Source organism: Ranitomeya variabilis, chromosome 2 (assembly GCF_051348905.1).
Source record: "Ranitomeya variabilis isolate aRanVar5 chromosome 2, aRanVar5.hap1, whole genome shotgun sequence".
Classification (NCBI taxonomy): domain Eukaryota; kingdom Metazoa; phylum Chordata; class Amphibia; order Anura; family Dendrobatidae; genus Ranitomeya; species Ranitomeya variabilis.
Window position 1 is genome coordinate 472853762 of NC_135233.1, and position 24068 is coordinate 472877829.

Genomic DNA, 24068 nt, shown 5'->3' on the forward strand with positions numbered 1-24068 from the left:
AATTGTGGATTAGCTAAAAATTATTGGATTGCTCGTTTTATTAAAGCGGCGGCTAGATCAAGACCCATCGTTAAGAAAAGACTAGCCCCGTGGGACTTAAACCTGGTCCTCTCTGCGTTAATGGAACCCCCCTTCGAGCCTTTAGAATCTGCTCCTATAAAGATCCTGTCCTTAAAAACAGCGCTTTTGATTGCTCTTACATCTGCAAGGAGAGTTAGTGATTTACAGGCCCTCTCTAGACTGACTCCATATATGCAGATTAGAGAAGATAGGGTAGTATTAAGAACTGATCCCCTTTATCTTCCGAAGGTAGCGTCAAAATTCCACAGACTTCAGGAAATAAATCTCCCCACCTTTTGCCCTAATCCAAAAAACCAAAAGGAACTCAAACTCCATACGTTAGATGTCAAAAGATGCCTTCTTAAATATATATCTTTAACAGACCCCTGGAAAAAAAATAATTCATATCAGGGAGTCAGGAAAGGGTTTAGAGTGTCCAAAAACACCTTAGGTAGATGGATTAGGGAGGCAATTTCTTTGGCTTATTCAGCAGGTGGCCTAGAAGTCCCGGAAGGCGTAAAGGCTCATTCCACTCGGGCCATGGCGACTTCCTGGGCGGAGAGATCGGAGGTGTCGATTGAGGACATATGTAAGGCGGCCACATGGTCATCTCCATCTACTTTCTTTAATCATTATAGATTAGATCTTGGTGGCTCCAGCGATCTCACATTTGGTAGAAGGGTGCTGGAAGCAGTAGTCCCTCCCTAATACTCTCTTCTCTGTAATTCTCTCGTTAGTGCTGTCATGACGACTGAATAAATACTCAAGCTACTTACCAGGTAGCGGTGTTTTTCAGGAGTCCATGACAGCACTCCTATATTCCCTCCCTTTCTACTGGTATGACTCATCACGATAAATATATTCTCATATATATTAATTTTCTAAAAATTAGTCACAAGGTGAAATGTGTTAGATATTTATGTGTTACTAATCAATGGAGGTCCTCTCATGCTCTGTAATCCAACTGATGCGGGAGAGAGGTGCCGCCCTTTTATCTCTGTAGGTTTCCTGTCCCTGAAGGGCGGATCCCCTCTCTCGTTAGTGCTGTCATGGACTCCTGAAAAACACCGCTACCTGGTAAGTAGCTTGAGTATTTTGTTGAGGCTGGACAAACCCTTTAAAGAAAGGAGTCTGTCAGCACAGAATGACTACTTAAATTAAGCAAAGGCACTTGGTGCACCCTTGGCGTGGCCAAACAATTCAGTGTTCCCAACTACTTATTTTCCATCCATCTCCGTTCCCCTCCTCCTTAATCGAAAGCCCTGGCTATACAAGAGCCAGACGACAGTGGAAGTAGATGGAATACAAGTAAGAGTGTCTATGCTTGGTTTGAGCAGTTAAGTCGTGCTAACAAGACTCCCTTTAAAAAGGGTTAACATGTAATGTATTTAGGATCCCATCTTCAAGATCATATCCCAATATATAGTAGGTGTAATAACTATATTACCAACTACCTCCAATTAGAAATGTAGTATAGTTCTTCTGATTCACTATGTTGCTTACTCCATGTGCAGGGCATTGCAGTAGCTTAGGTATCCATGGTTACAACTACTCAGAGTGACAGTTAGTTGTTAGTGGTTGTAACAATGGATACCCAAGCTACTGCAATGCCCTGGAAATAGAGTAAGTGACAGAGTGAATCAGAGGAACTACATTTCTAATTGGAGGTATTTAATAATATTGTCACTATTACACCTACTACATATTAGGATAGGGTCTTGGGAGATGAGAATACCCCTTTAACTCCCATTATTTGCTATGCGTGGGACAGAAATAGCACAGCTCAGCTACTCTTAGCCGTTTACATAACCCCCCAATTCCTGTAGTCAGAGCAAAGAAGGATTATTCCCATCTCGGCCATCAGCCACAAAAGCCTCATTTGGAAAGAACTGTTTAAAATCAGTAAAAAGTAAATGAAGACAATATTGAATAAAACACGTCTATACGCTACATCTCCAAGGGAAATCGGACTACACCTTGAAAGGTTTGATTATCTATCTTGAACTGTTAAAGTCTCATATATGTGTGTTGTTCATTAGGAAACAATCCCTGAAATATGTCTAAAAACAATTTTGTTGCAATAGAACAAAAGTAAAACTTTAATTCAAGCGTCGGTGGCTTAGAGCGGTCTATTTTCTGGATCACTTGGGTTTTGGAATTCTAGGAAGGTAAAAGTGAACCTTCATCAATACTCTAAGCAGCAGCATGAAGCAGAAGAGGTCCTTACTGGCGTAGTGGCCCGATTTACCCCCTAAACTACCCTCCTCACTATGGGAGCTAGCGCCGCAGGATTACGGCACTGTACTTCCATTAGCCATGTGTTTTTATTTTTTTTCCATCTACATAAGTTTTTTTTTATGGAGTTGTAGTTTTAATGACACCATTCACTTCACCATACAATATAGTGTAAAATAGAAAAACAAAATTCTGAAGTGTAGCTAAATAGAGAAAAACCCTCCCCAAATAATTCTATCATGTTTTTTTAGCTTTTGTTTTTATGGTGTTCATTGTGCAGTAAAAATGACCAGACGACATGATAAATTGGTGAAAAAAAACAAACAAATAAATAAATAAAAAAAAAAAATCAGACCTTTGTAAACAAGAAAAAATAAATAACTTATGGTTTATGACACCATAACGTTTTAGGCTACTTTCACACTTGCGTTTTGTGCTGTACGTCGTTGTGCAGCAAAATGACGTATCGACGGACGTCATGAAAATAGGGGAAAACGTGTGTGACGCATCCAGTGTAATGACGGATGCGTCGTCCACAAATTCCGGGAATTAAATTTCGGGGAGAGGGAGAGACTGACTTTTTTTTCCGGATTTGCTCAGAAGGAAAAACCGGGATACGTCGCTGGATTCCAGTGTGTGACGGTCAGCGACGGATCATGCGTCCATAGGCTTCCATTACAGCCGACGACGGGCAGCGCAGGGTGCGTCGCTGACCGATTTTCCGACGTGCAGAAAAAAATGTTCCTATGAATGACGGACCGCTATTTTCCGATGGATCCAGTGCACGACGGATGCAACGTGTGGCCATCCATCACAATCTGTCGCTAATACAAGTCTATGGGAAAATGCAGGATCCTGCTAATTTTTTTGCAGGATCCTGCATTCTCAAAAATCGACGGATTGTGACGGAAGCTGCAAAACGCAAGTATGAAAGTAGCCTTAGGCTACTTTCACACTAGCGTCGGGCACTGCACTTCGCAATGCGTCGTTGTGGAGAAAAAAACGCATCCTGCAAAGTTGCTTGCAGGATGCGGTTTTTCTCCATAGACTTTTATTACCGACGCAGTGCCACACGTCGCAACCGTCGTGCGACGGTTGCGTTGTGTTTTGGCGCATCGCCGGCACAAAAAAAGTTACATGTAACTTTTTTTGTGCGTCTAGTCCGCCATTTTCGACCACGCATGCGCGGCCGAAACTCCGCCCCCTCCTCCCCGGACCTTGCAATGGGGCAGCGGAAGCGTCCTAAGACTGCTTCCGCTGCCCACGTCGGGCATTTTTTTCACAGTATGCGTCGGTACGTTGGGCCGACGCAGCGCGACGGCCCCGTACCGATGCTAGTGTGAAAGCAGCCTTAATCAAATGGAGCTGTGTGAGGGCTTGTTTCTTTGTGTAGCGAGTTGATGACTTGTTTGGTACCATTTTGGGGTACATATGACTTTTTGATTGCTTTTTTAATCTCCCAAAAGTGCTATAAAAAGAAAAAACTAAAAACAATTCTACCATTTTTTTTTTTCATTTTGATATATCAGGCTTTTAAAGAACTGGCAATAGCAATTTTTTTTTAATTTCTTTATTTCTACCTTGCAAAAAAAATAGTTTACATAAAAAACAAAATAAAAAAAAAACAAAGAAAAAAGTTTTGGTCTTCTTAAAGGGACCTAAACCTAGGATAGTTTGATTGCCTGTTCTATATACACAATATTGCAGCCTGTGGCTAAATTTCATAGGGGTACAAAGACTGCAGCCTTTGGGGCCTTCAGCTGGGGCTCGGCCGCCACTGCAATCCCCACTGGCACTTCGTAATAGTGTCACGGGAGGAACAGTGGGTGCACAAAATGGTGCCCCCTCGGGATCATGCGCTTTAAATACTACTGTCAAATTGACTGCTACATTTAAGGGGTTAACAACAATGATCGGAGCTTAGTGTCGCTCCAATTGTTGCTGTCAAGAAACGGATGCCATCTGTATAACGCTGCCAGCACTGGCTTTGCGTGCGCATCTGTGTCTGATGATGTCAAGAAGGGGTTAAATTACGCTACTTGTTATTTAATTGCTACTTCAAATAAATATTCTTTTTAGAAGGTAAAATGTTTATTTTCACCCCATCCAACATTTGTGTAAAGGACATTATATAGTAATTCTTTATTCTATGAGCCGTCATAAAATAAAAATACCTTCTCCTTGCGGTCTATGACAGACACGCCTTCCATATTAATGGCTACGGATACAGTCTTACGACCATTCCTGTTGAGAAAACCTTGAGCGGGCTTGTCTACTTCTCCTTGAAAAAAGGCACATCTGAAAACAAAATTAAGGCAGTGTTAGGCCATGTTCAGTGTAAATGCGTTTGTTTTTTTTTTCCTGCAGATGCCCATGCCAAAATATGCAGCAAGAATCTTCTGATTATTGCTTTTTTTATGCATTTCCCACTTCAATTTAATGCGTATTTGAATGTGCTTTTTTTTGTACAGAAAAGCTTAAAAGTTGCTCCCCTTTAAACACAAAAATAGGGATTTTTGTGTACTCACCGTAAAATCCTTTTCTCCGAGCCACTCATTGGGGGACACAGGACCATGGGTGTTATGCTGCTGTCACTAGGAAGCTGACACTAAGTTGAGACAAAAAGAGTTAGCTCCTCCCCTGCAGTATACACCCTCATGCTGGCTTCCAGAGACCCAGTTCAGTGCAAAAGCAGTAGGAGATTAATAGTAATATATTACATAACATTAGAGTATAACATGTCAGAGAAAGTCAAGAACCAAAAAACGTAACGAGCCGAACAGGCTAACAGGGTGGGTGCTGTGTCCCCCAATGAGTGGCTCGGTGAAAAGGATTTTACGGTGAGTACACAAAAATCCCTATTTCTCCTTCGCCACATTGGGGACACAGGACCATGGGACGTCCCAAAGCAGTCCCTGGGTGGGAAACAATACAACCAAATAACTCTGTATACCATCTGACTATAAATGCGCGATGGCCGCTTGCAGAATATGTCTGCCAAGGGCCGCATCCGCAGAAGATTGAATGTGGACATTGTAGTGTCTTGTGAAAGTGTGCAGGCTGGACCATGTTGCGGCCTTGCAAACCTGCTCCGCCATTGCCTGGTGCCGGATGGCCCAGGAAGCACCCATCGACCGAGTGGAGTGTGCTCTATTCCCCACCGGGATAGGACTGCCCCTGACCCGATAGGATTCTTGAATAGCAGACCGGATCCATCTGGCTATTGTGGCCTTAGACACGGCCAAACCCTTTCTGTGACCCTCCGGGAGCACAAAGTGGGAGTCTGATTTGCGGAAATGAGCAGTTTTGGAAATGTACCTCCTAAGGGCCCGTACCACGTCCAGGGTATGAAGGGCCTTTTCGACCCTGTGTTTTGGCTGTGGGCAGAAGGAGGGAAGAATGATATCTTCATTAAGGTGAAAAGATGAAAACCACCTTAGGGAGAAAAGCTGGAGATGGGCGTAGGACTACCTTGTCCTGGTGGAAGGCAAGGGAAGGCGCCCGGCAGGATAGAGCGGCCAACTCTGAGACCCGTCTGATAGATGTTACTGCCACAAGGAAGGCAACCTTCCAGGAGTGGATGGTCAGCGAGACATCCTGCAGAGGTTCAAACGGAGATTCCTGAAGGACGCTTAGGACCAAATTGAGATCCCAGGTCTCTAACGGCATTCTGTAGGGGGGTACCACATGGGAGACCCCTTGAATGAAGGTCCTGACTTGCAAGTTAGCAGCAATCTTACGCTGGAACAACACCGATAACGCTGAGATCTGACCCTTGAGGGAACTGAGCGCCAGGCCGGAGTCCAGGCCGGAGTCCAGGCCGGAGTCCAGGCCGGAGTCCAGGCCGGACTGGAGAAAATCCAAAATTGTAGGGATTGAGAAAACAAGCGGAGGGCGACCTCGGAGCCTGCACCATGAGAAGAAGGCTTTCCAGGTGCGGTGATAGATGCAAGCAGAAGACGCTTTGCGAGCGCTTATCATGGTGGGAATGACCTGCTGGGAGAAACCAGCTTGAGTTAAAATCCAGGTTTCAACAGCCATGCCGTTAAACGTAGGGCCCCTGAGCTCTGGTGGTAGATCGGCCCTTGGCGAAGCAGATCTGGACGGTCTGGTAACCGCCAGGGGACATCGGATATGAGTTGAACGAGTTCCGCGTACCATGCGCGACGTGGCCAATCCGGGGCGACAAGAATCACCGGAACGCCCTCCGTCTTGATTTTTCGGATCACCTTCGGCAGTAAGGGAAGCGGAGGAAACACGTACAGGAGTTGGAACTGATGCCACGGGAATATCAGTGCGTCCACTCCGATGCCCTGGGGGTCCCGAGAACGTGCTATGAAGTTGGGAACTTTGGTGTTCAGTCTGGACGCCATCAGATCCACGTCCGGAGTACCCCAGCGAAGGCAGATTTGCCGGAAAACCTCTGGATGGAGTTCCCACTCCCAGGAGGCGAGGCCCTGACGGCTGAGAAAGTCCGCCGCCCAGTTCTCGACGCCTGGAATGTGCACCGCGGAAATGGTGGAGTGGTTGGCCTCGGCCCAACGGAGAATGTGGGAGACCTCCTGCAACACCGCCCTGCTGCGGGTACCCCCCTGATGGTTTATATACGCCACCGCCGTGACGTTGTCCGATTGAACTCGAATTGGGTGCCCCGCGAGCAGGGAGTGAAAACGTCTCAGGGCGAGTCTGATCGCTCGAATCTCCAGGATGTTTATAGGGAGCCTCGACTCCCGAATTGTCCAACGCCCCTGGGCAGTGTGATGTCGAAACACCGCTCCCCAACTGAGGAGACTGGCGTCGGTAGTTACCACCAGCCAGCGGATCGGGAGAAAAGACCTCCCCTGGAGGAGAGAGGATCTCAGAGTCCACCATGTGAGGGCTTGCCTGATCCGTGGGGACAGAGGACATGGCCGATCGAGGGATAAGGGACTCCTGTCCCAGTTGTTCAGCAGAGCCTGTTGTAAGGGGCGGAGATGGAGTTGAGCGAAGGGAACCGCTTCTATTGCGGCCACCATTTTCCCCAGGATCTTCATGGCAAACCGAATGGACCTTGGACGAGGATGACAGAGCGTCCGAGCTCCCTGCTGAAGCTCTTGGGCCTTGGACCGAGGGAGCAAGACCAGACCCTTTGACGTGTCCAGGATCATGCCTAGGAAGGAGATCCATCGGGCAGGAACGGGGGAGGACTTATCCAAGTTGATTAACCAGCCCAGGCGCGAAAGAGAATCCAAGGTAATGCGGACGCTTGCTTCGCAGGCCTGATAAGACGGACCTTTTATCAGGAGGTCGTCTAAGTATGGCAACACGACCACTCCTCGGGAGTGAAGAATGGCCATGACAGCCGCCATGACCTTTGTGAATACCCTGGGCGCAGTGGCAAGGCCGAAGGGTAAGACCGTGAATTAAAAGTGGTCCTCTTGGATGGCGAAATGGAGGAACTTTTGATGTGGCGGGAAGATTGGGATATGAAGATAAGCATCTTTGATTCTATTGATGCTAGGAACTCGCCTGTCTTCATTGAGGAAATGACTGACCGGAGGGACTCCATCCTGAAGTGTTGAACCTTTACATACTTGTTTAGGAGCTTTAGGTCCAAAATAGGGCGCACCGTTCCGTCCTTTTTCGGAACAACGAAGAGATTTGAGTAAAAGCCTCTGAATCTCTGGTGCTCTGGGACTGGAACAATGACCCCGTTGTTGCGGAGGGATTCGATGGCACGGTGAAGAGCGCGAGATTGAGCCCCCGAACTTGGGAGACGAGAGGGGAAAAAGCGTGCTGGAGGGGAGGCGGAGAATTCTATTTTGTAACCAGAAGACACCAGATCTCTGACCCATTCGTCGTGGACGATGGAGAGCCAGACTTGTTGAAAAAGAAGCAGACGTCCGCCTGCTTTGGAGGTGTCGACTGGAATAGTCCCAGAGTCATTGCGAAGGGAATCTGGCAGGCCTGGAACCTCTGGTTCTGGGTTGCCTAGGCTTTCCTCTCCAGGACTGATTCGGCCTGTATGAAGGTCGAGAGTCTCTGTCTGTGCGTGGAGATCGTTCTGATCTGGACGAGGCAGCGGAATTGGACCAGAATGGGCTACTGCGAAAGGGCCGAAAACGAAAATATTGTTGGCGCTAAAAAGCAGCTTTAGTCCTGTCCTGTAGCATCAGAAATAAGCTGGTCTAATTTTTCTCCAAAGAGGCGTCCACTCTGAAAAGGAAGGGAAATCAGAGACTTTTTTGAGGAGGAATCTGCGCGCCACTCTCTAAGCCAAATAGCTCTCCTAATGGTGATGGCTTTTGAAGCCGCAGCTGCTGCACAGTCCGCTGCGTCTAAAGACGCGTACATCACATAATCTCCAGCCATGGCAATTTGTTTGGCAAGGTCTGCTGCCTCAGACGGAAGTTCCTGTTCCTGAATGGATTTTGCAAGGGCATCTGCCCAGAAAACCATTGCTTTGGCAACCCAAGCCGCAGCGAAGGAAGGCGATAGAGAGGAACCTGAGGCTTCGTACACTGAGCGAGCTAGGGAATCTAGCTGGCGTTCTGTGGGATTTTTAATTGACGCACCATCAGGAAGGGATAAGAGTGTTTTGGCGGCCAAGCGCGATACCGGAGGATCTACTAGTGGAGATTCCGTCCAATCTTTAACAAGATCTGCGGAAAAGGGATACTTTGATTCCAGGGCCTTTTTGCCCGTAAAACGCTTATCCGGACGCTCCCTGTGTCGCCGGACTATATCCAGGAAATCCGGGTGAGCGGCGAACACCTTATGGGAACGCTTGGTTCTCGTAAAGGAGACAGAATGGTCCGGAGCAGAATTAGGGTCATCGTCCACTTTTAGTACATGATTGACTGCCTCGATGAGGGAGTCAACAGTAGATCTAAATTCCGGAGCATGCAGATCTAAGGATGCATCAGACTCATACTCAGAGTCGTGATCGCTACGAGCCCCTGGAGAGGGTGGGTGAGAAGTGGAGTTACCAGAGGCTGAATGGCGTGGTGAATGCTCAGGCGAGGTAGTGCGGATCCGTTTTTTGGATGACCGTGCCTCCTTCGGGTGAGAGCGGCCCCTGCTGGCCGACGATTCCCCTGTTAAGGAGGGATCTCTTAACCCATGAAAAAAAAGAGTGCCCCGCTCCCCAGAGGGGTCATGAAGGGATTTAATCGCTTTGGCTAAAGAATCCATGGACTGTGACAGTGACGCGGCCCACTCAGGGGGGCTAGATACACTGGGGTCGGTGGCGGCGGAGGGCTCCTGGCTACCTAGGGCATTGCAGGCTGAGCAGAGAGGGGAACTTTGTGGCCGAGGGAGTGGAGCCTGGCAGGTGGTACACGCAGTAAAAAAGGTAGTATACACCTTGGTGATCTTTTTAGCCCTTGACTGCGACATGATGTACCCCCAAGTAATAGGCCTCAGGGTCTATCAGTATGGAAGCGAGGGTAACTCTGCAGGGAGGCAGCTAATGCGGTCTCCTTACCCGGGTCCTGTGTCCCACAGAGAGGTGAGGCGGCGCTGATGGAGAAGACAACCGGGGTCCAGAAAGGAAAAACGCTGGCACGTGCAGGGATGGAGCTGCGGTGTGCAATGTAAAAAAGATGGCCGCCGGGGGTTGGGAGGGTAATCTCACAGAGAGCGAGAAGCGCCAGGACCGGGGGGGGGGTCGGATCCGCAGGATGATGTGAGCGGTGGGCGGGGCCTATCAGGCTGCGGCCCGCACTAGGCCAAAGCCGGGGACTAAATTTATGGCCTCGGCCCAGCGCGTGGCCACGGAGCGCCGGCGCCTATTAGCCCTGTGGAGACCCTGAGAAATTACCCTCCGGTGCCGCCGGAACAACCGACCCCCCCCCCCCCAGGTGATACTTACCCCGAATGGAGGGGAATTGCAGAGCAGCTTGCCGCAGGTTAGCTGTGCCCGGGGTGGTTAGGACGGTGCAGGGTTGGGGGAGCCTCTATCCACCATCCCCATAAGAGGGGGGTGGAGAGGAACCGTCCGCCTCCTTCCATCATCCGCTTTCTTAGTGGTGATGCAGTGGGGGCTGCACGGACGCCACAATGAAAAGGAGCCTCTGAACAGCCGAGGGTAAAACCTGGTGGGCAGGGCAGAATGTCCAGTAATAGGCCTGGCTGCAGAAGAGGATACTGAAGGTGACACTCCAGTGCTCGTCTGTAAGGGAGGGGGGGGTAAGGGGGGAGAGATTGGTCCCGTGAAAGGGGCCCGTCGCCCCCAAAGAATCAGCTCAGGCAGTGGCATCCCACGTTGCAGGAGAGGATACGGAGAGGTAAAACTCCCATGCTCGCCTGTTGTTGGTTCGGGGGAGATCGGAACATGAAAGAATCCGTCGCCCCTTCGTCCGTAAAAGAAGTGTTAAATCCAGTGTGCCTCCTACGGACACTAAGCTTGACCTGGGTCTCTGGAAGCCAGCATCAGGGTGTATACTGCAGGGGAGGAGCTAACTCTTTGTCTCAACTTAGTGTCAGCCTCCTAGTGACAGCAGCAGAACACCCATGGTCCTGTGTCCCCCCAATGTGGCCGAAGGAGAAAACACAGTTTAACAGCATCTTCAAATGCTCAGTGGATATGCATGTTCATGAAATCGCATCCACTTTGTTTGGATAGCTAAACGTAGTAGATTTTCTGGCCAAAAAACGCAGCGGGGAAAACAAAAAAAAAAATAATCAAAATTTACACTACATGGGAACACGGAATAATGATCCAATAGGATTAGTACCAGAGAAGCAGGCATGAAGTGACAGAATCCTCGCTATCATACCTACCCATAGTAAGGAAGCTCATGGCACTTCTTCAAATACTCTTTGCAGTTAATTACATCCCCCTCTTCGGGACAAACATTTTCTGTAGCCGCTTTGTATGTATTGACCAGCGTCTCTTCGAAGCTTACTTGCCGATTCCCTCTATTTCGAAATGCATTGAGTATTCCCATTTTCTTTTTGCATAAATATGAAGGAAGAAAGGAATCTAGCTGCGGCCTGTAAGAAAGGCAGGAAAATAAGGTTTTCTAAAACGACTGTCTGCATAAGGACAGAGTACAGAGTTACAGAGTACAGAGTTCAGAGTACAGCAATTGTCATGGAAGAACGTCACACTGCATTGTTCTTTTAGAGGACTAAGATTCGCAACCATTGTCTTTATAAATCAGCAAATGTAAAATCTATCCACTTTGTTCTGCCATATTGTTTCAGATTTAAGCAACGGGAAATAGCATAAGATAATTACGAAAACCTAAAACACATACACTCACTGGCCACTTTATTAGGTACACCTGTCCAACTTCTTGTTAACACTTAATTTCTAATCAGCCAATCACATGGCGGCAACTCAGTGCATTTAGGCATGTAGACATGGTCAAGACAATCTCCTGCAGTTCAAACCGAGCATCAGTATGGGGAAGAAAGGTGATTTGAGTGCCTTTGAACGTGGCATGGTTGTTGGTGCCAGAAGGGCTGGTCTGAGTATTTCAGAAACTGCTGATCTACTGGGATTTTCACGCACAACCATCTCTAGGGTTTACAGAGAATGGTCCGAAAAAGAAAAAAAATCCAGTGAGCGGCAGTTCTGTGGGCGGAAATGCCTTGTTGATGCCAGAGGTCAGAGGAGAATGGGCAGACTGGTTCGAGCTGATAGAAAGGCAACAGTGACTCAAATCGCCACCCGTTACAACCAAGGTAGGCCTAAGAGCATCTCTGAACGCACAGTGCGTCGAACTTTGAGGCAGATGGGCTACAGCAGCAGAAGACCACACCGGGTACCACTCCTTTCAGCTAAGAACAGGAAACTGAGGCTACAATTTGTACAAGCTCATCGAAATTGGACAGTAGAAGATTGGAAAAACGTTGCTTGGTCTGATGAGTCTCGATTTCTGCTGCGACATTCGGATGGTAGGGTCAGAATTTGGCGTAAACAACATGAAAGCATGGATCCATCCTGCCTTGTATGGAGCATCTTTGGGATGTGCAGCCGACAAATCTGCGGCAACTGTGTGATGCCATCATGTCAATATGGACCAAAATCTCTGAGGAATGCTTCCAGCACCTTGTTGAATCTATGCCACGAAGAATTGAGGCAGTTCTGAAGGCAAAAGGGGGTCCAACCCGTTACTAGCATGGTGTACCTAATAAAGTGGCCGGTGAGTGTATATTCTGGCAATGAAATAGCCTTAGCGTTCAGTGACTGAGCAGACGTACAGGATACAAACAACTAGTGGCCAACCGGAGCCCAGCGCCAGTAACAGACATTCTGGTAGGCAATATGATGATTCATATGGGGACTAGATTATCTCTTTCATTCAAGCCACCTTGACACTTTCTAAAAATGTACCAAATACAATGGCTGTATCAGACAACCCAGATACCTCCAAATTTAAATTGTATCATGGCTTCCAGTCATGTCAGCATTCCAGATGAATTAGCCATTTGTCTTTGTGCACCATGCACTTGACACACTATATAGATCTAATAGGAAGTAATTTCTCAAGCACATCTGAAGCCTCAGTCACTCCAGATCTATTTTCCCGGAACATCTGATGCCTCCGTCACTCCAGATCTATAGCCCCTCTCAGTGCTGCCTCCTCCTGCTTGACTGACAACCTCTATGAAGTGTCACTTCAGGCAAAGGAGCCATCAGTGAAACAGGAGGTGGCGGCGCTGGGTGGAAAATAGATCTGGAGTGACAGAGGCTTCAGATCTTCCATTACTCTTCAGCCTTAATTGCATATTAATTCAAATGCCGATTTGTCACTGAGGAACAGATTGGCCATGTAAAGGTATTGCTGGACTTGTCTTTGAAGCAGCTACATGCACATATAGTTTGGGTTGTGAGTTCCTCCTGACAGATTCCCTTTTACGAGAGGAGAAGTCATTACTGTAGCCAATTATCTTATGCGTTTTGTTTTCCCTTTTTGGGAACAAAAAAGGCAGACAGAACTGTAACTTCCTCAGTGCCGCTTCTTCGCCTTTTGGCGAAGGGGCAAGGACAAAAAGTAACTAAACAATAAAAGTAGAACACAGCTGAAAGGGTAAATGTGTATCTGCCCCTTACTGGCACCAAGCTGATACTAATTAACTTTCTCTAGGCGGCATAAGGGGTGCAACATTATTTGCTTAAGATCAAGCGTTTTCGAGGCATCAGTCTATACCCATGGCTTCATGCATCCTCCAATGATCTCTACGAAAAAAAAAATATTTGCTGTGCAAGCCAACTACCCTGATAGAATTTAAAGGGATATGGCCACCATGGCATAAAAGGAGTCCTATGGATATGTTTGATGTATACACCAGTGAGGAGCTTTTCCTGGCATAGACACCATGAGCAAGCTTCAGGTGCAGTGCGCTCTTTCTTTTTCTGTGATGCAGTGCGCTCTTAGCCTTAACTCCACACCTAAAGTAACCACATGTAATCATCATAAAATAGCAAAAAGGCATATGAAAGATTTGGGAAACAGGTTAAAATAAATTAGCAACAATACGGGTATATTAGCACAAGGTACAGATTTTGCAGAAAGTTCTGCGACTTTCCTAATCATGTGTCTGCTGCAGAAACGACCCCATTTAGATGCATGGGAGCAAATCTGCTGGCTGTGAATATACCTCAACAGCCGAAAAAAAGAGAAAATACTGGCAAAAGAAGCACAGTAAATGTACAAAATACAATTAAAAAAACAGTATAAAATGTAAAAAAAACAAAACAAAGAAAAAATAATTTAAATTTACTTTTGTTACACATTAGGTCTTTTTAAAAAGGACAAAATGGTTAACAAATGTAAAAAAGCAGACAATTCTGTACACTGAGACCATCAGCTAAATTTCTGCCTTCATCTATGAGAGCAAATTCTTCTAATCGTTATCAAATCGAGAAACAGGAATCTCAATACTACATATAAGAACAGAGATGATAATATAATATACTACTTTACCTTAGTGTAGAGGGTGTATGCTTTTCTTGGCTGTATGGCCCTAGTTCCAGGCAGCAAGACAGACCACCCAAAAGTTCACAGTCCTCTACATCGCATGGGTACCTGCCCTCCAGAACATTGTATTTTGCCTCCTCGTACAGAAGGCGCAATATGCCCCCGTCAGTGATCTGCAAATATTCAAGTCAAGTTGTTTAACAGACGTGATCCCAAAGGCAGCACTAATTAATATTGTATTTGTTGAATGAAACTAGCAAATTTTAATTGTGACTCTTTAATGCTCCCCTGAATGAAGGAGCTGTTCGGATTATCAGAGCATCGCGTTCCCATCTGCCTTTCTTAGGAGTTTTATACTCAATGGCCCGAGAGGATCTTCCTGCAAGGAGCCAAGAAGTAGTGACGTAATAAACCGCAACTGCTTAGCTTTAACGCCTGATGGGTATCTACAGGGCTCACATCGTCACTGATACTATTAGATCTAGAACATTAACAAGATTATTCTGACATTTCAATTAATCTGAATTTATTTAACAGTCAAAAAACTATTTCCCATGCGGGACAATACAGGCTGTGAATTTTTACAATACAATTGTGTGTATTAATGTGCAAACTTCCAGGATTCAAATATATATATATATATACACACACAGTTAGGTCCATATATATTTGGACAGAGACAACATTTTTCTAATTTTGGTTATAGACATTACCACAATGAATTTTAAACAAAACAATTCAGATGCAGTTGAAGTTCAGACTTTCAGCTTTCATTTGAGGGTATCCACATTAAAATTGGATGAAGAGTTTAGGAGTTTCAACTCCTTAACATGTGCCACCCTGTTTTTAAAGGGACCAAAAGTAATTGGACAGATTCAATAATTTTAAATAAAATGTTCATTTCTAGTACTTGGTTGAAACCCCTCTGTTGGCAATGACTGCCTGAAGTCTTGAACTCATGGACATCACCAGACGCTGTGTTTCCTCCTTTTTGATGCTCTGCCAGGCCTTCACTGCGGTGGTTTTCAGTTGCTGTTTGTTTGTGGGGCTTTCTGTCTGAAGTTTAGTCTTTGACAAGTGAAATGCATGCTCAATTGGGTTGAGATCAGGTGACTGACTTGGCCATTCAAGAATATTCCACTTCTTTGACTTAATAAACTCCTGGGTTGCTTTGGCTTTATGTTTTGGGTCATTGTCCATCTGTAGTATGAAACGATGACCAATCAGTTTGGCTGCATTTGGCTGGATCTGAGCACACAGTATGTCTCGGAATACCTCAGAATTCATTCGGCTGCTTCTGTCCTGTGTCACATCATCAATAAACACTAGTGACCCAGTGCCACTGGCAGCCATGCATGCCCAAGCCATCACACTGCCTCCGCCGTGTTTTACAGATGATGTGGTATGCTTTAAGTCATGAGCTGTACCACGCCTTTGCCATGCTTTTCTCTTTCCATCATTCTGGTAGAGGTTGATCTTGGTTTCATCTGTCCAAAGAATGTTCTTTCAGAACTGTGCTGGCTTTTTTAGATGTTTTTTAGCAAAGTTCAGTCTAGCCTTTTTATTCTTGATGCTTATGAGTGGCTTGCACCGTGCAGTGAACCCTCTGTATTTACTTTCATGCAGTCTTCTCTTTATGGTAGATTTGGATATTGATACGCCTACCTCCTGGAGGGTGTTGTTCACTTGGTTGGCTGTTGTGAATGGATTTCTCCTCACCATGGAGATTATTCTGCGATCATCCACCACTGTTGTCTTCCGTGGGCGCCCAGGTCTTTTTGCATTGATGAGTTCACCAGTGCTTTCTTTCTTTCTCAGGATGTACCAAACTGTAGATTTTGCCACTCCTAATATTGTAGCAATTTCTCGGATGGGTTTTTTCTGTTTTCGCAGCTTAAGAATGGCTTGATTCACCTGCAAGGAGAGCTCCTTTGACCACATGTTTACTTCACAGCAAAACCTTCCAAATGCGAACACCACACCTCAAATCAACTCCAGGCCCTTTATCTGCTTAATTGAGAATGACATAACGAAGGGATTGCCCACACCTGCCCATGAAATAGCCTTGGAGTCAATTGTCCAATTACTTTTGGTCCCTTTAAAAACAGGGTGGCACATGTTAAGGAGTTGAAACTCCTAAACCCTTCATCCGATTTTAATGTGGATACCCTCAAATGAAAGCTGAAAGTCTGAACTTCAACTGCATCTGAATTGTTTTGTTTAAAATTCATTGTGGTAATGTCTGTAACCAAAATTAGAAAAATGTTGTCTCTGTCCAAATATATATGGACCTAACTATATATATATATATATATATATATATATATATATATATATATATATATATATATATATATATATATATATATATATATATATATATATATATATATACACACACACACACACACATACACATACATATACACATACATACACACACATACATAAACACACACACACACTGCAGACCAAAAGTTTGGACACACCTTCTCATTTAAGGATTTTTCTGTATTTTCATGACTATGAAAATTGTACATTCACACTGAAGGCATCAAAACTATGAATTAACATGTGGAATTATATACTTAACAAAAAAGATGTAGTCACCGGGAATGGTCTTCCAACAATCTTGAAGGAGTTCCCAGAGATGCTTCAGGAGCGGCCAGGTCATCTGGCGTAGCACCCCATCACTCTCCTTCTTGGTCAAATAGCCCTTACACAGCCTGGAGGTGTGTTTGGGGTCATTGCCCTGTTGAAAAATAAATGATGGTCCAACTAAACGCAAACCGGATGGAATAGCATGCCGCTGCAAGATGCTGTGGTAGCCATGCTGGTTCAGTATGCCTTCAATTTTGAATGAATCCCCAACAGTGTCACCAGCAAAGCACCCCCACACCATCACACCTCCTCCTCCATGCTTCACGGTGGGAACCAGGCATGTAGAGTCCATCCGTTCACCTTTTCTGCGTCGCACAAAGACACGGTGGTTGGAACCAAAGATCTCAAATTTGGACTCATCAGACCAAAGCACAGATTTCCTCTGGTCTAATGTCCATTCCTTGTGTTCTTTAGCCCAAACAAGTCTCTTCTGCTTGTTGCCAGTCTTTAGCAGTCGTTTTCTAGCAGCTATTTTACCATGAAGGCCTGCTGCACAAAGTCTCCTCTTAACAGTTGTTGTAGAGATGTGTCTGCTGCTAGAACTCTGTGTAGCATTGACCTGGTCTCTAATCTGAGCTGCTGTTAACCTGCGATTTCTGAGGATGATGACTCAGATAAACTTATCCTCAGAAGCAGAGGTGACGCTTGGTCTTCTTTTCCTCTTCTTCGGTCCTCATGTGAGCCAGTTTCTTTGTAGTGCTTGATGGTTTTTGCAACCGCACTTGGGGACACTTTCAAAGTTTTCCCAATTTTTCAGACTGACTGACCTTCATTTCTTAAAGTAATGATGGCCACTCGTTTTTCTTTACTTAGCTGCTTTTTTCTTGCCATAATACAAATTCTAACAGTCTATTCAGTAGGACTATCAGCTGTGTATCCACCAGACTTCTCCACAACACAACTGATGGTCCCAACCCCATTTATAAGGCAAGAAATCCCACTTATTAAACCTGACAGGGCACACCTGTGAAGGGAAAACTATTTCCGGTGACTACCTCTTGAAGCTCATCAAGAGAATGCCAAGAGTGGGCAAAGCAGTCATCAAAGCAAAAGGTGGCTACTTTGAAGAACCTAGAATATAAGACATCATTTAAGTTGTTTCACACAAGTATATAATTCCACACGTGTTAATTCATAGTTTTGATGCCTTCAGTGTGAGTGTACAATTTTCATAGTCATGAAAATACAGAAAAATCTTTAAATGAGGTGTTTACAAACTTTTGGTCTGTAAAATATATATATATATATATATATATATATATATATATATATATATATATATATATATATATATATATATATATATATATATATATACACATACACACACACATACACATGTGCAATTTTTTTTTTTTTTATACACATACTCACCTGAAGTTCTCTGCTTTTGGGAAAGTAAATATTGCGGCGTAACTGTAGCGAAGGTTCATCTAAGATAAGAAATAACAGAACAAAAACTACATTTTTGTAGTGTTACACAAGAGTGGTTAATACTAACCAGAATAATTAACTTAAAAGGGGTTTTCCCATCTCCAAGATCATATCCCACCATGTAGTAGGTGTAATAATATTCGAAAATATCTCCAATTAGAAATGTTATAGTTCTACTGATAACCTATGTCACTTAGGGTACCGTCACACATTGAAATTTCCATCGCTACGACGTTACGATTCGTGACGTTCTAGCGATATCGTTACGATATCGCAGTGTCTGACACGCAGCAGCGATCAGGGATCCTGCTGAGAATCGTACGTCGTAGCAGATCGTATGGAACTTTCTTTCGTCGCTTGATCACCCGCTGACATCGCTGGATCGTTGTGTGTGACAGCGATCCAGCGATGTCTTCGCTTGTAACCAGGGTAAACATCGGGTAACTAAGCGCAGGGCCGCGCTTAGTAACCCGATGTTTACCCTGGTTACAAGCGTAAACGTAAAAAAACAAACCGTACATGCTCACCCGTCGGTGTCCTTCAGGTCCCTTGCCGTCTGCTTCCTGCTCTGAGTGCCGGCCGGAAAGTGAGAGCAGATCACAGCGGTGCTGCGATCTGCTCTCACTGTACGGCTGCACTCAGAGCAGGAAGCAGACGGCAAGGGACCTGAAGGACACCGACGGGTGAGCATGTACGGTTTGTTTTTTTACGTTTACGCTGGTAACCAGGGTAAACATCGGGTTACTAAGCGCGGCCCTGCGCTTAGTTACCCGATGTTTACCCTGGTTACCCGGGGACTTCGGCATCGCTCCAGCGCCGTGATTGCAACGTGTGACCGCAGTCTACGACGCTGGAGCGATATTCATACGATCGCTGCGACGTCACGGATCGTGCCGTCGCAGCGATGAAAATTTCAATGTGTGACGGTACCCTTACCCCATGTGCAGGGCATTACAGTAGCTTAGATATCCATGTTACGACCTCTAACAGATAAGAGAGGTCGTAAACATGGATACCTAAGCTACGGGAATGCCCTAAACATGGGGTAAGCGACATAGGTTATCAGGAGAACTATACTACATTTCTAATTGGAGATATTTGTGAAACTTTTTACACCTACTACATGTTGGAATAGGAACTTGGAGAGAGGAATACCCCTTAAAATTTTTAAATGTCACTGTCAATCTCTGACGGCGGCATTTAAATAGAAAGCGTGGCAGTACTCGTGCGCACCGGCTCTCATCGATCACCCATGGGTTTACATGGCAGCCAAGGGACTGCTGATTTTCCCCGTCACTGCCATCTTGTTACTCCTGTGGAGATGAAAAATGTAAACATTAGAATTGTTTTTTTTTTTTTTTCCAGTTTCCTCACTTCCCTAAAAAAAATGCAACAAAACAGTTCTAAACGTCATACGTTCCCCAAATTAGTACAAGTAAATATATCAACTTGCCATGCAGAAAACAAGCCCTTGTAACTCAATCAGCGTAATAATTAAAAATGTTATCTGCTTCTGAAAAGAACGATGTAAAAAAAAAAAATGGGGTTTTATTAATTTTTTCTGATCTTAAAATTACAAAAAAAAAAAAAAAAATTCTATGCAAGTTTAGTATTCTCCTAAATACACACAATCAGGATTCTGAGTCACTTTTACCACATCCTGAACGCTGTGAAAAAAATTGCACTTGTGTCTCCCCACCACCACCACAGTTTCACCACACTTGGATTTTTTCCCCATTTTCCAATGCATGGAATGTGAAAAGGAATGGTGTCATTCCAAACAAAAACAACTCTTCCTGCAAAAAAACAACAAGCCCTCGTAACTATGTTAATGAAAAAAAACCCCAAAAGTTACAGCTAAGACAAGGGGGGGGGGGAAAAAAAAAAAAAGGAGCAAAAATGGAAAATCGCCTTGTCTTTAAAAAAGATTTTTTCCAGGCAAATTATGCTCAGTGGGGGAGACTCAGCAAGCAGCAGTATTGTGATTAACAGCCAAGACCCTCCTGAAATCTGGGCAAATCTACCTTATTCTACCATAGATACAATGAAACAGATGCAGCGTTCCCCTTGTGAGGTTAGTTCTTGCACGAGATCATCTTACAAACTTATTACACACTTAAGTGCTGCTGAATGAGCGGCTTTTGGTGGTCTGGGGGTAAATACTGTAGGGCTACGCGGACTTCAGCTTCTTCTTAGCATATGCCAGAATTCAGTTTGAATACCATTAGACTCATAAATTCTGGAAGTATAGCTGCACTCAAAATGTAGAGTGTGTTCAGAAAGGATTAGCAAAAGTAAGTACACTGCCTCATCAGGTCCATGTGATCTATTTTATGATTTCTACAGATTCTATTGTCAAATCTGGTGACAGATTCTGAAACACAAAATCACGGACTGAACCCATAAATTACCAAGCTGAATATCCTCTAGTGTACAATTTGTGAAACGTCCCAGAAGGTCATGCCACTGCCTACAAACTTTGTAGGGATGATGTCTTGGCTTGAGTTGTACTTCTGCAAAAAGGGACAAAAAAAAAAAAAAGAACAATACATGAATCAATCACTGGAATAGTGTATGTTCAGATGTGTAATATTCTGAAGCTCTTTACCCAAAAATGGAGAAATGAGCCACAGCGCAAACACTTCCAGGGCAATGTCAGGGAGATGGAGAACCTCAATCACTTTTCTGTGTAGCTCCTGGGCTGTTGTGGTGGAAATGCCGTCTACTGTGAGCGGGATCGCATTGTCATTCACAAAGTATATGATCACATCCATTGCTGAGGAGAGGAAACAAGAGAAGATTTCACTATTTCAGATTCTGAAACCATCATCATTTTCAGAATTTTTCTGGTCATTATTTTTTACTGCTTTTGGGTGAACAATTTTTTTTTTCCCCATTCATGATCAACAAGTGGAAATCTTACTCGGAAGCAGGGGGAGCACAATCACTAAGAAAATAGAAAAAAAATTGTGTGGATTGCTTTTCATTGGGTATAATCTTTTGGATTAAGATAATTTATACAAAAGTTATGAATAAAATCAATGAAAATTTCTCATTTTTAATCTTTCAGTGATGCTATCCAGGTCTTATCTTTGGTTTCATTGTAAAAATAAAGGTTTATCTTCATAGAGGTCTATAAAAAGAAGCACTTTTGCAATTAACTGTTTATTTAAAATTTGCAGCCGTTTTTGAGATACTAATGCTTTTCTTTTGCTTACAACTCGTTGCCTAGGAGATCGACCACCTCTGCTGTCGTGCAGATTGTAAGTACTGTGCTGAAGTTAGCCGGAATTAGAAGGCTCGAGCGATTCCGGTCAGCATCAAAACAGAATAGAAAAGAGCTCCAAGTCAACGAGCTATAAACAAAAGTGATAATATTTTATGAACGTCTGAAAGTTTTAATAATCAGCAAATAGCAATATCGCTTGTGTTTACAAGCGCTGACAGCACCCATTAATGAAGATGGGAAAAAAACCTTTAAAGCAAATGCCAAAAAGATATTTGCAGATTTATATCTCCTTGAAGGGTTTATAACAATGCATTTTGAGTTCAAATTGATCCCTTCATTAGGTGAAAAAGGAGATTTTTGTGTACTCACCGTAAAATCTCTTTCTCTTAGCCTCTAATTGGGGGACACAGGACCATGGGTGTTATGCTGCTGTCCACTAGGAGTCGACACTATGCATAATCTGAAAAAGATTAACTGTGGCTCCTCCTGTGCAGTATACACCCCTGGACGGCATCAGCCTTCTCCAGTTTTGTGCAAAAGCAGTAGGAGGAACGTAACATGAATAACATAATTATGCCTGTAAGAAGGCAACTATGTACGAGCTCAAGAAACAATATGAGAACTCAACAGTTACAACAGCCCGGAAAGGGCAACAGGGTGGGAGCTGTGTCCCCCAATTAGAGGCTAAGAGAAAGAGATTTTACGGTGAGTACACAAAAATCTCCTTTACTCTGTCGCCTCATTGGGGGACACAGGACCATGGGACGTCCTAAAGCAGTCCCTGGGTGGGAAGCAATGGATGAATATTGTGCAGACAGGCCCGTACACTTAGGGCACCGCCGCCTGCAGGACACGTCTACCCAGGCTCGCGTCCGCTGAGGACTGGGTATGAACCCTGTAGTGTTTAGTAAACGTGTGTAAGCTAGTCCAAGTGGCTGCCTTACACACTTGTTGTGCCGAAGCCTGGTGCCGAATGGCCCAGGAGGCCCCTACCGCCCGTGTAGAGTGTGCCGTAATACCGGCTGGAAGAGGAGAATTCTTAAGGCGATACGCCTCTTGTATGGTGGATTTGATCCACCTGGCAAGAGTAGCTTTGGAAGCTGGCATACCCTTGTGGCCGCCTTCCGGAAGGAGGAAAAGGGAATCAGACCTCCGGAAGGACGCAGTCCTAGACACGTATATACGCAAAGCCCTGACAAGGTCAAGCGTATGCAGAGCCTTCTCCACTCTATGAACCGGAACCGGACAAAGGGATGGTAGTGAAAATTCCTCATTGAGGTGGAAGTCGGACACAACCTTCGGGAGGAAGGATGGGACCGTACGAAGAACTACCTTGTCCTGGTGAAATGCCAGGAAAAACCGTTTGCAGGAGAGTGCTGTCAGTTCAGACACCCTGCATAGCGAGGTGATTGCCACCAGGAAAACCACCTTCTGGGAAAGAAGGCGGAGCGGGACCTCCTTAAGAGGTTCAAAGGGTGGTTCCTGCAATGCTGTCAGGACCAGGTTGAGGTCCCACGTTTCTAGTGGTCGTCTGTAGGGGGGAACCAATCGGGAAACCCCCTGAAGGAAAGTCCTTACTTGCGGCTTGGTAGCAATGCGCTTTTGGAAAAGCACTGAGAGGGCTGACACCTGGCTCTTAAGGGAGCCCAATGACAGCCTGGCCTCCAGACCCGATTGGAGAAAACCAAGTACTTTGGGTATGGAATAAGGGAGTGGGATCTGGCCACGAGATTCGCACCAGGTAAAGAAAGCTTTCCAGGTACGGTAATAAATCTTGGCAGAGGCTGGTTTCCGTGCTCTGATCATGGTTCCAATGACATCTGCCGAGAGCCCTGCCTGGGTTAGAACCCAGGTCTCAAGGGCCACGCCATCAAGTTGAGAGCCCTTGAGTTCTGGTGGTAGAACGGCCCTTGTGATAGAAGATCGTGGCGGTCGGGGAGACGCCAGGGGGCGTCTGCTGTGAGTTGTACGATGTCGGCGTACCATGTGCGTCTGGGCCAGTCCGGTGCAATGAGGATGGTTGAAACTCCCTCGTTTGATCTTCCTCACCCTCTGGATATCAGGGGGAGAGGTGGAAAAATATACAGAAGCTGGAACTGGGTCCAGTCCTGAACCAGAGCGTCTGCTCCGAGCGACCGCAGATCGTGTGTTCTGGCAATGAAGTTGGAGACCTTGGCATTGAAATGGGATGCCATTAGGTCCACATCCGGGGTCCCCCAGCGGAGACAGATCTGTTGAAAAATTTCGGGATGGAGAGACCACTCTCCCGAGTCTATTCCTTGTCGGCTGAGGAAGTCTGCTTCCCAGTTGTCCACACCCGGAATGTGGACCGCCGAAAGAACCGACCCTGTGTCCTTAGCCCAGCGGAGGATATGTGACACTTCCCGCATCGCCTGGGTACTGCGGGTCCCCCCTTGATGATTCACATATGCCACAGCCGTGGCATTGTCCGACTGTATCCTGATGTGAGAGGCTGCCAGTAAGTGATGGAAGGCCCTCAATGCCAGTAGGATGGCACGAATTTCCAGGATGTTGAT

The 24068-nt window shown here is 45.3% G+C and overlaps 1 protein-coding gene across 1 annotated transcript in view; it reads right to left on the reverse strand.

Moving 5' to 3' along the window:
* The window catches only part of FRMD8 (FERM domain containing 8), a 47758-nt gene that overhangs the window by 11718 nt on the left and 11972 nt on the right, over positions 1 to 24068 (reverse strand). The window contains exons 3-8 of the mRNA XM_077287757.1: positions 20911 to 21078; positions 20714 to 20815; positions 18243 to 18301; positions 14214 to 14380; positions 11059 to 11271; positions 4470 to 4593 (exon numbers count right to left, since the gene is read on the reverse strand). Of these exons, the coding sequence (XP_077143872.1) occupies positions 4470 to 4593; positions 11059 to 11271; positions 14214 to 14380; positions 18243 to 18301; positions 20714 to 20815; positions 20911 to 21078 (833 nt within the window). The remainder of the gene's footprint in view (positions 1 to 4469; positions 4594 to 11058; positions 11272 to 14213; positions 14381 to 18242; positions 18302 to 20713; positions 20816 to 20910; positions 21079 to 24068) is intronic.